At 34.4% G+C, this 14,455-nt stretch overlaps 1 protein-coding gene across 1 annotated transcript; it reads left to right on the forward strand.

Annotated features, from left to right (window-relative positions):
• Positions 1-6,202: 6,202 nt before the first annotated feature.
• On the forward strand, positions 6,203-8,812 carry LOC114760919 (ran-binding protein 1 homolog b). The gene is made up of 4 exons (XM_028950227.1): positions 6,203-6,378; positions 6,479-6,630; positions 6,723-6,848; positions 8,201-8,812. The coding sequence occupies exons 1-4, from the start codon at positions 6,230-6,232 to the stop codon at positions 8,455-8,457; spliced, it is 684 nt and encodes a 227-aa protein (XP_028806060.1). The 5' UTR covers positions 6,203-6,229; the 3' UTR covers positions 8,458-8,812.
• Positions 8,813-14,455: the final 5,643 nt, after the last annotated feature.

Below are 14,455 nucleotides of genomic sequence, written 5' to 3' on the forward strand. Positions count from 1 at the left end.
AATCTGGATATATCAGCTATTAAAGGAAGTTGGCCTCAAAACCACTTTGCCAGCAAAGTTGTGGTGTGACAATAAGGCTGCCCTACATATAGCCTCCAATTCTGTGTTCCATGAACGTACCAAACATATTGAGATTGATTGTCATTTTATCAGAGACAAGCTTAAGGAGAACTTCATCTCCACTGGATATGTGCGTTCTAGTGATCAATTAGGCGACCTTCTCACTAAAGCTCTAAATGGGACTCGTGTTGACTATCTGTGTGACAAGTTGGGCATGCTTAACATTTATGCTCCAACTTGAGGGGGAGTGTAGAGATATGATATGATTTGATATGTAAATATTATGTAATTATGATTAGGATTTGATAGGATATGATATTATCATAATGGGCCATTAATGCAGAGGCTCCTCTCACTTGTATATATATGTGTATATTCTGATCAATGAAATACAAGAGAATTATTTTCCATATTATTCTGTTTCCTACACCACTGAATGGGGTTAATTATGAAATGATTATTACTCTTGATTATGATTTGAGCATGATGCATTAATTGGGAATTTGGTGAGAGTTTTGTCTGTTACCACGTGGTAAGGCCTCCATTAATGCATGATGGTTGGCTTTTTACGGGAGGGATAGGCCTTCATTACGTCCCCCAGAGTGAGGGATAGGCCTTTATGGCTCCTTACGTCCCCCATAGTGAGGGATAGGCCGGGTTCGGCTCCTGAAAATCCCCAAAGTGAGGGATTTGGTTGATGGGATTACATCATTTCACTTGCATAAATTGTTGTGGCTATCATTATGTATTATTTGTAAATTGCCCCACTTGACACCTCACGAGCACCTATTTAGTAGTACCTAGTATTGGAAAGGTTGGTTACTGGGACTTTGTCTCACCCCGTGGTTTACAATGTTTTCAGGAGAAGGTTCTAGGCGAGCACCTTCGGGAAGAGACGCAGAGGCTTGAGCTGGGTTAGCTTTAGGCCTCTAGCATTTGTATATGTATGAGTAGTAGTTATATTGCCACATTTAGGACCGCTTTTTGGTATCTTTGATTTCCCGGCCTTGTTGTAAACTGAATAGAATATATCTCCTTGTTTAGTTGGCCGGAGGCCATTGCCATTGTTTCATGGAATTTGTTTTACTTGGTGGAAAACTATTTGGATGGGCTGATTTTTTGATGTATGTGTTACCCGGGCCGGAGGCTCGGAGGCCCAGTAGATATGAATGGATTATTTTAGTTGCATGCAACGTCTGTCGGGTTGACCCGAGTTGAAAGTCAATTTCTAAAAATATGAAATTTCCTTCTACTATGGTAGCTCGTATTAACAAATTTCCTTTTCTACCATAGTAGTGGTCTTATGAAAAGTATTGATGTTTAAGCAAAAGGGTTTTAGAGGAGGGCTTTACATGGGGAGTGAAGGTTCAGAAGCTTTGGTTATGTAGGAATGAAGCTACTTTTAACGACCTTTTAATCAAGTCCTTTGATTCAATGAATTTGATTAAATATACTTGGAAAAAATTTTGCTATCCGATCTGAACCTGTAAAGCAGCCTTTAACAAGTCAATGTTCACATATGCATGTGAATTGATCTTGTCCAATGGAAGGCTAGGTGAAAATGAATGTTGATGGGGCAGTGGCAAAAAATTACAGAAGAACTGGATACGGTGGTGTTATTAGAGATCACAATGGGAACTGGATAGTGGGATTCCCTTTTCAAATTGGAAAATGAGTGTGATAGAGGCTGACACTTGGGCTACATTTAAGGGGTTAAATCTACCTTGGGACTTCGGCTTTAAACAGATTATTGTTGAGTCTGATGCAAAAATGGTGATTAATAGGCTGGCCAACAAGAGTTTTAATGCTTGGTGTAATTTCATTATGGAATCGATCAAGAATTTGTTGTTTTATAATTGGGAAGTGCAATCGCAATATGTTGCGAGGAAGGGAAATGAAGTTGCTAATATTCTAGCAAAAAAGGGAATCACTTCATCTACTTATTCTGATGTGTGCCTGTGTGATTTGAGGGATCTTGTGCACAAGGACAGCTTGGGATTTAAGCCCTCTGTGTGTTGGTTTTATTTTTGTTTTGGGCTAGGCCTTTTGTATCGGCGAAAAAAAGGACTGCATGGTGTAAAAATTCATACTCTTTCTTTCTACCAAATAATAATAATTATATGAACCTTATTTGATTCGAGTTAGTCAAAATTTAATGTGACTTCTAGAAGTTGATATATTAAAAAGACTACTCATTTGATTCTTAATGTATGACCTAATTAAAAGATTAATATTAGTCCTATATGTAAGACCTATTTTATATGCTTATCATTTTTTTTTTCAAATTAATCCGATTACTATTTCCCAAACAATAATCAAGTAGAAGAAAAATAGAGGAAATTATGAAAGATGTTTAGGGTATTTTAGAAAAAATATATCGTATTAACTAATTTAACTAACATCTTTAATCTATTCCAATTAATTAATTAGATGTTACGTTAAGTACTGGAGTAGTATATCATTTGTGTCTTATCAAAATAAGAAGGACTTCTGATTTTTAAGTGCATATCTTACGTGTCTTAGTGAAGGAATCAAACTAAAAGATAGACTGTGAGAATGATAATGATAACAATGAGAGCCTAACTCTTTAGAAGGAGGGGAAGAGTAAAGAATTTTAAAACATCTCAATCGTTACTATTTCTTCCAAAAGTGAGAAAGAGGGAAACAAATCTTTATTTTTTCTTGAGCACACATCCTTTCATTGGAAACAAGTTTGTTCATGGTATTATGGGATATTAAATGTGAGTACCTTTTTCAGTGAAAATTTATATCTTACTTCGTCATGTTATGAGATATTAACTCTTTTTTACTAGATTTAATTCTTTTTGTTAAAGCATAGGTATCCTCCTATTATAGGTAATCCTATTCGAGATATTGTCGGTAGGGGTGGAAACAGGCCAGGCGGCCTGTCAGGGGCCTACAGCCTGGCCTGTATTTGGCCTGGCCTGGCCTGTTTTCCAAAAGAGACAGGCTCAGGCCTGTTTGAAGGCCTGTTAAAGTTAATAGGCCAGGCTTAGGCTCTCTAAAAGGCCTGTTAAGCCTGTTAGGCCGGCCTGAGCCTGTTAAAAACTTATAATTATAATATATAAAAAAATTAGTTAATGGTATTGTTAATGTGTACTTTTAATTTATTTTTTAATTTTAATATATAGTTAATAGCTTAGTTCTTCTTTAGATTTTGAAGTTTAGTTGACAAGTAAAGATAAAAATATAATTTAAAATAAAAATATCAATAAATAATATGATCTTTAAATCTTACAAATATAAATAAAATAGGAAAGAAATTTTTTGTTCCAAGAATGACAGATTAATTAACTTATGTATTATATTAATTAAATTATGATACTCTCTTTATTCATTGTAAAATTAATAGTTTTTTTTATTTATTTGTCTTAATTTTTTTGGTACTTAAACATAGTTTTGTCCCAAATTTTAACATATAATTCGAATTAGTTTTCAATAATATCCTTATAAATTATAATTAAGATTTAAAACAGCACCTATGATACTAAAATTTAAATAAAAGACAAAACTAAAAAAATTAATTATTATGTATACTTTTTTAATTTTAGCTTTTTTCTAAAAAAAATATTGTAATTTAAATTTTTTTAAAAAAACAGGCTTTTTAACAGGTTTCAGGCCAGGCCAGGCCTTTATACAGGCCAGGCTCAGGCTGAAAAATAAGCTTGTAACAGACCACAGGCCAGGCTTAGGCCTATAGGCTACAAAACAGGCCTGGCCTGTTAAGAGTAAAGCCTGGCCTGTTTCCACCCGTAATTGTCGGGCACTAAATATGGGCACCTCTCCTACCGAGAATTCAAACTTTGATTTACCACATTATAGGAGATTAATCCCTTCTATTAGACTCAACCTCCATTGGTTACTAGATTTAATTCTGTTGGTGAAGCTAATGTTTAGTTACAACAGTATTCGAAATTGAGGAATGCCCAACTTGACCATAATTTGCATGGACAGTTATTCTCGACCCATTATATTGGGGCATGTATGACTGTGGGCTGGCCCATCTCCAAGAGAAGGTACGCATGATGGTTACGTTGCGTCCCTTGCACTTCAAATGAAATACTATTCATGCTGCAGAAAAGGAAGCAAAGGCGGTGCGTGAAACTTATAAATCATCACCATCATCCACACATAATAAATTTCCACGCATCAATATTGAATATATACTATAATTTAATATATTCAATATTAATACATAATAACAATAAAATTTCCTTTCTTTATATATATATATATATATATATATATGTAGAGCTATAAATCTAACATCAACCATACTATTTATGATTTTTGAATAGAGTCATGTTTGTGGTGGGGTTAAGTATTAAACATAGACACACATGTTAACAATAAGTTACTTTAACTGCAGCGCCGCTTATTACTCTTAAATAAAGTCCACATGTTTATGTACGTCCCTGTGTTTAGTTATATAAAATGAAAAATGTAAGCACATATTTTTAAATCCTAGTTGGATACTCTAAGTACGTATTCAAACATAGTTTTAGGGCACGTGGTAGATTAATTTTTTTCTTAAAAAAATATTATATAAAAATAATTTATTTAGAGTCTATCCTTGGGCTATGAACATTGAACAAGTTATGATATCTACAGTATCAAATCATGTTGATAATCAATATTGATATGAATTTGAATGTTCTTTTTTAGGGTTAATTAATTCGCAAGTCCTTATAGTTTCAACGAATTTTAAATCAGGTCCCTATAGTTTTTTTTCTTTTTATCAGGTCCTTATACTTTTATCTTTTTTTAATTAGGTTTTTGTATTTATTTTTCTTTTAATTAAGTCCTTATAATTTCACTAAATTTTTAATCAGGTCCATGTAGTTTTAATTTTTATTTATTAATTAAATATAAGCTTAATTAAATAGATTAATACTGAAATATAAAATATTAATAATTAAATTAAATTAATAATTATGTAATAAAAAAGTAATCGAATTAATTAATTCATAAAATTTTTTTAGAACACTTAATTTTTTTGCTGAAAAAATTAAAATCATTATAATAATTCAATATCTTTAGAATATTATTGTTTATAAAGTAATATTAAATAATATATACTATTTTATGTTTATATAATAGTACTATTAGAATTTATAAAATAAAGAATAAAAAATTTAAGGACTTAATTAAAAATAAGGTGAACTTATAAGGACTTGATAAAAAGAAAAATAAATACAAGGACCTAAATAAAAACAGGTGAAAGTATAAGGATCTGATAAAAAGAAAAAAAACTATAAGGACCTAATTCAAAATTAGTTGAAACTATAAGGAGTTGTGGATTACGTATCCCTCTTTTTTATGATCCCAACTTAATATGAATATTCATTTTTTCCCCAAATTAATATAAATATTCATTGATATATGAAAAGAAGGAATAAATGAGTAGTCACAAACATTGAACGGTGGCATGGCTCATCAGGCAATTTTAGTGAGGTGCGGGCCCATATTTAGTTAATCATTAAATTTTTTTGAGAAATTAATCTTTTGATCCCTATAGTTTTCACTAATTTATAACTCAGTCCCTGTACTTTGACTCGGTACAACTCAGTCCCTCTAGTTTTGACTCGGTTGTAACTCAGTCCTTGAAATTTGACTCGCTGTAACTCGATCCCTATAGTTTTAACCATTTTATAATTTAATCTCTCCTTTTATTATATATATAATTTTATTTTTCAAAAATACAAGGACTAAATTATAAAATAGATAAAACTATAGGGACTGAGTTGCAGCGAATCAAACTTCAAGGACTGAGTTACAAACGAGTTAAAACTAGAGGGACTGAATTACACCGAGTCAAAGTATAGGACTGAGTTACACATGAGTAAAAACTATAAGGACCAAAAGATTAATTTTCCCAATTTTTTTAGGTGAAAATAAATCTTTTAAAAATTTCAAGTTGTTAGCAGATCTGAACCATTGGTCAACCGACATCAAATAACTGAACAACGTGGCAATCATCTGACGGTCAAGCTGATGACTGCGTTCCTTTTCAGCACTTTTTCGCTGTTCGAACTCTCCATATAACGCCCGGTTGCTTGCTTGGTTTCTCTTTGCACTTCGCCGTCTCCGTTACTGATCAGTTCCGTCTCTAACCCTAGCAAATAATCGTTTCTTTCTAAATCCCAACATGTCCAGCGCCGAGCCCGAACACCGTGAAGAGGAGGAGGCCCCCGCCGGCGAGGACGAGGACACCGGGGCTCAAGTTGCCCCGATTGTTAAACTCGAGGAAGTTGCCGTCTCTACCGGCGAAGAAGAGGAGGATGTTCTTCTCGACTTGTGAGCAAATAATTATGGAGTATCCCCCCCCTATCTTATTAGTTATTAGGGTTTGAGTTGTTTAGTTGCTGAAAATCTAGGTTTTTTTGCTCAATTATAGAAAATCGAAGCTTTACCGATTTGATAAGGATGGGAACCAGTGGAAGGAGAGAGGCGCGGGTACTGTGAAGTTTCTGAAGCACAAGGCTACTGGAAAAGTTAGATTAGTGATGAGGCAATCGAAAACCCTTAAGATCTGCGCTAATCATCTCAGTAAGTCTGCTTCTTGATCCGTTTTATCTCCAGTTCTTTTGCTTTTTGATCTTCTTGTATTAAATAGCATGTTTCCTTGTCATCCCTTGCAGTTATACCATCAATGACGGTGCAAGAACATGCTGGGAACGAAAAATCTTGTGTTTGGCACGCGAGTGATTATGCCGATGGTGAACTAAAGGATGAGCTTTTCTGCATTCGATTTGCGTCAATTGAAAGTATGTTTGCGCGTTTGGGTTATGTGAAATTCAGTTCGAACTATCTGTTGAATACTATGCTGCTCGTCTGCTCCTAAATGGAAGAACCATTATGGATCTTACATTTAGGACAGGAGGAGTAATATATATTACAGCTATTGTTCCTTAGGTTTACTGGCTCTTACAGTTCAAGCTGATTTTGTTATTTGTGTATGGCGAGTATAGTTTCTCTGATCGTCTGGAAATTTAATCTTTGATTAATTGTGGTGGCAATCGTAGTCTTCCTCCTTTGTATTTGTTTGGTTCAAAAAGGGATATTTTGGTAGACGATCTTCACTTAGTAATGCGTAATTATGTAGATCATGTTCCTAAGAGGTTCAAACTTGTCATTCTGCTTTATTCTTGGTATACTATGAATTAACTGCCCACATCGGATGTGTGACATTTAGTAATGTTCTGCCCACTCCCCTAAAACCAATGAAGGGGTGATCTTTATGTGGTCTAATGTTAAAATGTTTGCTTGCCACGTACTACACTGTTGATAATTAAGACAAAATTTTCAGGAGAACTACATGCCTTATGTATTCTATTTCATAGGTCTCATAGATTTCTGTAATTATGATCACAAGTTATAGGATTTTGTTTTTCATGTTGTCTTTTAGACTTCATCTATGGAGCTCTGTTATTTAGCCATGCCCACTGGAGTTTTATGACTTCACTGAAGGAAGCTGATTTCAGTAGTTTGTTATATATTTGAACTGAAATAAAAACAGGTTCACGGATCACCACAATAAGATGGATGTTGAGGTTTTGGATATTAATTTAAGCTCATCATAATGATGGTCTCGAGGCGTTAGAAGAGAGTAATGGAGCTGTTTCACAATCCATTTTATTAGTGTTGATAGTTCTTAGAAGCCTCGTGGTCTGGGACCCAGTTGAAATGTGGGTACACATAGGCATTCTCACCTTACATGATGACGTGCAGACTTTCTAGAGTTGCAACCTTATATTTTTAATATTTTTCTTACTTTATCAAGAGTTCATTATATTGTCTCAGTGTTTGAAGTGAAATGGTTTATGATCACATTCAAAGGAGAGTGAATGAAGGATGTTATGTTCCTTGCTTAGTGATTTGCATGTGATCCATGTAATGATGTGCACAAATTTTAGCTTCTTTCCCCCCTTTTTGGGTTGTCTGCAGTGTGTTAATGCAGTCATGGATGAGGGTGGGGTATTGAATAGTTGTATAATTTGCATTTCTTTTGATCCAGACAAGAGTATAGGCAAGAATATGATGTTTTGCGTTGCCACTGAAAAACATTATTATCTTTTGTATCTTCATATACTAACTGGCGCTTTGTCTTCTCCAATAGATTGCAAAACCTTCATGGAAAAGTTCCAAGAGATTGCTGAATCCCAGAAGAGTAAAGAGGAAAACAAGGATGCAACTGCTGCTGCGGGTCTCCTTGAGAACTTGAGTGTTAAAGAGAAGGAAGAAGCAGAGAAGAAAGATACGGAGAATAAAGACACTGAAAAGAAAGAGACAGAGAAGGAAGAATCTGAGAAGAAAGAGACAGAGAAGAAAGATGCAGGAGAGAAAGGTGATGAGCCTGCATCCTCGTCAGCTTAAGTATAATATTTTCATATTTGATTATTTCCTGCTACTTAGGAACATGGCAAGGCTTGGTTCCTCTTTTCTGCCCTCATCTTGGGATGTTCAGTCTTTGGATTGTGTCATGTCATGGAAAATGCTATTGAGAGGTCTGTTTTGTCTGGAGTCCTTCAGAGGAGTTTGGTTCGGTTTGAAGTTGTTGAGGGTTGTGATTCTGGGATCTGGGAGTTTACTAGTTTAGTTTAATTTGTTGCTAGTTTTCATTCATGTCGGTTGGGAGGTTGCCTTCGGGATCTAGCGAAACAGAGGTTTTTGGATACAAAATTGTTTGATTTGCACATTTTTTTCAAGAGTTGATTCTACGCCGGTATAATCACTTGCGGCTGTATTTTCTCCTTTTCTGAGCTGAAAACTAGGCTTCATATTTATGCCTAACTTTTTAAATCAGTCCAATTTTTAATGGGAAATTGGAATGAGTTCAACTTGAAAAACTGGAGAAGTTGGGCGTAAAATCTGAGTAAAGAGAAGATGCAATATGAACGGGTAAACAAATATTTAAAAGTTTTTAATTCCATTTTTAAGAGAAAATGACAAAAAAAATTGCCATGCTGATTACTTTTGTAAGGGCTTTGATTATTTTTGTAATGTCAAAATAATTTATATCATTTTGAGTTGAGTAGGTGTATTTTTGTCCCTTTTTAAATTTTTTTTTTATTGTCTTCGTGTTGGGGAGCGCAGGATGGAAATCGAAGTCGGATAAATAAGATGCTTATTGCTAGTTTTTCCTGCTCTTTTCTCCAGCAATTTAGGTCTTTTCGTGGAAAAGCACTCTTGAGCCTGTTTTATTGGGGGTCTGATTGGATGGATGTGAGATGAAAAATTTTTTTTGGGGGGGGGGGGGGGGGGGGGGAGCGAGGATGGCGGGTTTTGTGCTGTGGGGGAGCTGCTGGAGAGCGAGTACATGTATGTTTACACGGTGAATCTGTTGTAAGCAATATGAAAGCTCGAGTATGTTCTTAAGGTTCGTTTTTAATAAACCAGAAAAAAAGGGAGAGATGAATAGAAAGTGACGGATGACCGATGCTGTGTCACCTTCTCTCTTTAATATGAAAAGAGTTGATAACTAATTCATAAATATTAAAAAAAATTAGTTAAATTAGTTATTTTTTTTTAGTGAAAGTTAAATTAGTTATTTGTTATAAATATGAATTATTTTTTTAAAAATTATGTATATTAAATAACCGGAATTACTTACATTTTTTTATAATTAATAAGAATATTTAAAAAAAAGATAAGAGATACTGAATTAAGTTTTTATATTTAGGATTAAATTTAATTTTTAACTAGTTTTTATATTAAAAATTAGAACTAGTAATTCATATTTCGCTTGTTAATTATCTGCAATTTAAGGGATGAGGGTGAGCGAGCAAGCTTGTTTTTGTAAATGAGTATGTTTTAATGAATTTACTTAATAACATAGATAAATAGGCCGCTGTTTTTTTTTTTTTGGTTGACAATAGGCCACTGTTTACAAAAAGGAGAATTGACTTGAAGTATCTTTTTAGGTGTGTCTAATATGTTAAAAAAATTTTTTGGTGTTTCTAACACCAAGATAAGGTATTATTGAGTATTAAATATGAGTATTACTCCTAATAAGAGTTAAAATATTGTATTGTCACGTTGTGAGTGATTAGTTTTTTCTGCCAGATTAATCCTTATTAATACTAAATATGAGATTTTAATTTGCTCTATCTCTGAAATTTGTACTCAATTTTTTTCTTCAAAACATCACTATTGATTGCACATAATATAAAAAGATTTCTATCAAGAGATAATTACAATGCACATGATTGAACAGTGTATTCTAAAAAATTCAATGCACATTTTTTGAATAATTTGACTAATTTTTTTAATATCTAAAAATTAATTATTCAATTTTTATATTGTAGGCGGAGGGAGAATAAAATAGCTGCAACAGATACTTGCTACAAAGTCATAGGGTACGGGAAGACGTTCCATTGGTTGCGTTTCATGCGTACACTTGTTGCATTCATGTGACCCACAAGGAGTTAATGTGCCCTTGCTGTTACTGTTCAAAAGTTCTACCTCCGATTGATTTGCCGCAGAAAAAAGGCATATTACTTTGAAGTCTCATTCACTGATTGACTTGAGTAAAAGTCGATTATTCAATTTTATCAAAATCATTTTTTTATAAAAATTTATTCTTAAAATCGTCCTTTTCTGAAAAACTATTTTTGAAATCATAATTTGGATTCATCCAAACATCTTCTAACTCTAACTCAAGATTTTATGTTTATAAGTAGCCAAAACTACTTTCACCAGAACCACACTTTTTGGTTATATGTGGAGCTTTTTTACTATGCAATATAGGATCACTCATTGGACACAGACACATTGGACGTTCTTGATTATCCTTACCATTAATTATCTATCTTCAAATCAAGAGAATCAACAATAACATGATGATTTTCGCTCTTCACAAATTTCCTAATCCAAGACTCAACACTCCGATTTAATTTTCAATACTTAGGTCCTCAAAAATTTTAAAGCAAAGAGTTACTGATGCAACAGTACTTTATTAATCTTTAATGTGACTTGTATAGATGCTGGTCATCCGTCACAGGATTAGTGGTGATGAGAGCCTCTAGGACATCCACAATTAGCATAGGTCAAATTGATTGATTAGCCTAAATTTAAAACTTAGTGCTGTATATGTTGAGCGGAGCTCCTTTTGCTAAATTTTTGCTATTGCATTCTGTAGAACATTCTGGGAAGTCCCATTTGCAAAGAGGAAGCTTTTTTTTTTTTGGACCAGCAAGCAAAGAGGAAGCTTATTACTTTTTGTTATATAAAATATATTCATGGACTTTATATTATGTATTGCTTATTGGGTGCAAATCAAGCTGTCACATTTTTTTTTTTTTGCTAAAGCATAGGTATCCTCCCATTAGAGACAATCATATTCGAAGCACTGTCAGGCATTAAATGTAGGCACCTCTCCCAATAGAGATTCGAATCTTGGTTTACCACGTTATGGAGGATTAGTGGTGAGAACCCACAAGGGAAAAATCCCACGAACCCACAACCGATCTGAATATACGCACCCCAAGAACGTAAACAAAGGTCTGGTGATCTACTTGAACCCTTGAACACGGAAGAACAAGGACCCGAAGTGTTGAAAGACGCCACAAGATTGATCAAGCCTTGATAAGTCTGTTAGTTCAATGAAGAACCCTAGAGAGAACTCCTCTCAATCAGAAATTGCAAAATGCAAGTTTTCATTCAAAATTCCCAATCTCCTCCCAAAATGAGGGTTACAATATCTTATAGAGGATACATTTAAGATCTGACCTAAAAAGCATTAAATGCAATCTAGAAAATCAAAACATAATAAATTCATAAGGACTTGATTTAGGTAACTTGGAAATTCAAAAGTCAAATCTGCCAACTAATTATGAATTTTCGCACAAATGCATTTAATGAAATATAATCAGCATATCAAGCCCAAAATATGATTAATTAGGCCCAAATGAGTCTTCTCATGTGTTGTACTTGATCCAAGCTCCTTAAATTGAAGTCTCCAAGCCCAAGATATGATCAGTAGCTCCATTTTCAGCCCAAATGACATTAGTGACATCCTCAGCATTTTTATCCAGATTTGATACTCCAATAAATGCCATTTGCTTTGTCAAGGTGTCTTGCACTAGCCCACTCAAAGCTTCCTTAATTCTTTTAGCTCTTGCTCTTGTGATTGGTCCAGTTGGGATTTGCAATGGATCATTGGAAGTTGAGGAGTTAGCTTGCTGTATCGCATCATTCCCCCTCTTCTCAAAAGGATTCGACCTCGAATCATCACCTTCTTGACAATGCATCAGCCACCACATTTTCTTTACCTTTCTTGTATCTGATGACATACGGAAATGTCTCAATAAATTCCAGCCACCTTGCATGTCTCTTGTTCAGCTTACCTTGATCCTTAATGTGCTTCAAAGATTGATGATCAGTATGAATTACAAATTGTTTAGGCCAAAGGTAGTGTTGCCAATTCTCTAATGCTCTTTTAAGTGCATAGAGCTCCTTGTCATATGTTGGATACTTCAAGGCTGCTCCATTCAACTTTTCACTAAAATAAGCAATTGGCTTTCCTTCCTGAATCAGAACAGCTCCTATTCCAACTCCAGATGCATCACATTCAATCTCAAAAGTTTTGTTAAAGTTAGGCAATACTAATACAGATGCAGAACACAATTTATCCTTAAGCCTAATGAATGCAACATCTTGTTCTTTATCCCATTTAAAACCAACAGACTTTTTAATAACTTCAGTGAGTGGTGCAGCAAGTGTGCTAAAATCTTTGACAAAGCGCCTATAAAAACTAGCCAAACCATGAAAGCTTCTCACCTCAGTTATGCTTTTAGGTGTTGGCCATTCTTTAATAGCTCTTATCTTTTCTTCATCAACTTCTATTCCTTTAGCACTCACCACAAAGCCAAGAAAAACAATTTTATCCATACAAAAATCACACTTCTTCATATTTGCAAACAATTTTTCCTTTCTCAAAACATCAAGCACACAATGCAAATGATTCAAATGCTCATCAAGATTCTTGCTGTAAATCAGAATGTCATCAAAATAAACCACAACAAATTTCCCAATGAAAGCACGCAAAACATGATTCATTAATCTCATGAAAGTACTAGGTGCATTAGTTAACCCAAATGGCATAACTAACCATTCATACAAACCATGTTTTGTTTTGAAAGCAGTTTTCCATTCATCCCCTTCCCTCATTCTAATTTGATGGTATCCAGATTTCAAATCAATCTTAGAAAAGACAATAGAACCATGCAATTCATCAAGCATATCATCTAATCTAGGAATGGGATGGCGATACTTTATAGTGATGTTATTCACAGCTCTGCAATCAATGCACATCCTCCAAGTTCCATCTTTCTTTGGGACCAAAAGTACCGGAACAGCACAAGGACTCAAGCTTTCTCTAACATATCCCCTTGCCATGAGCTCTTCCACTTGCCTTTGAAGTTCCTTTGTCTCTTCTGGATTGCTTCTATAGGCTGGCCTATTAGGAATTGTTGCTCCTGGAATGAAATCAATTTGATGCTCAATTCCTCTAATGGGTGGTAATCCAGGTGGAATCTCCTCTAGGAACACATCAACATATTCCTGCAATAAAGAACTAACAACACTTGGAAAGGAAGAGTTAATGTCATTAATATCCAAAAAGGATTCCTTGTAAACAAGGAGAAGCAAATGTTGTTCAGCCAAAAAGGCATTCCTCACTTCACTTTCTTTTGCATAAAAACTCAATTTCTTTTTCTCTTTTCTCTCTTCATTTTTTTTCTGAAATTCTTTTTTTGAACTCTCATCTTTTCTCTCCTTTTCACTCCCATTTCTTTTTGATGTCTCTCTCACATTTTTCATATCACTCTCTTTTTTATCTCTCTCTTTTTTCATCTTAAGTTGATCCTCATACACTTGCTTTGGGGTCAATGGTACAAGAGTAATGGGTCTGTTGTTCATTACAAAAGAATATCTATTTGTAAGCCCATCTTTCTTTACCTTTCTATCAAATTCCCAAGGTCTTCCCAAAAGTATATGTCCAGCATGCATAGGAACAACATCACATAATACTTCATCACAATACTTCCCAATTGAAAAAGAAACAAGAACTTGCTTATCAACTTTAATCTCCCCACATTCATTCAGCCATTGCAGCTTGTATGGTCTAGGGTGTCTAACAGTGGGCAAATGTAATTTCTCAACCATTGTAGTGCTTGCAACATTTGTAACACTCCCACCATCAATTATCAAACTACATACCTTGTTATTAATGAGGCAGCGAGTATGGAAAATATTTTCCCTTTGCTCATTCAACTCATCTTCCTTCACTTGACAATTCAAGGCTCTTCTAACCACAAGGCATTCTCCTTCCACAGCATACTCAATCCCATCATCACTAGCATCTTCAAGTAGG

The sequence above is a fragment of the Neltuma alba genome, unplaced genomic scaffold, assembly GCF_004799145.2.
Source record: "Neltuma alba isolate B1F8T4 unplaced genomic scaffold, ASM479914v2 tig00011050_pilon, whole genome shotgun sequence".
NCBI lineage: Eukaryota > Viridiplantae > Streptophyta > Magnoliopsida > Fabales > Fabaceae > Neltuma > Neltuma alba.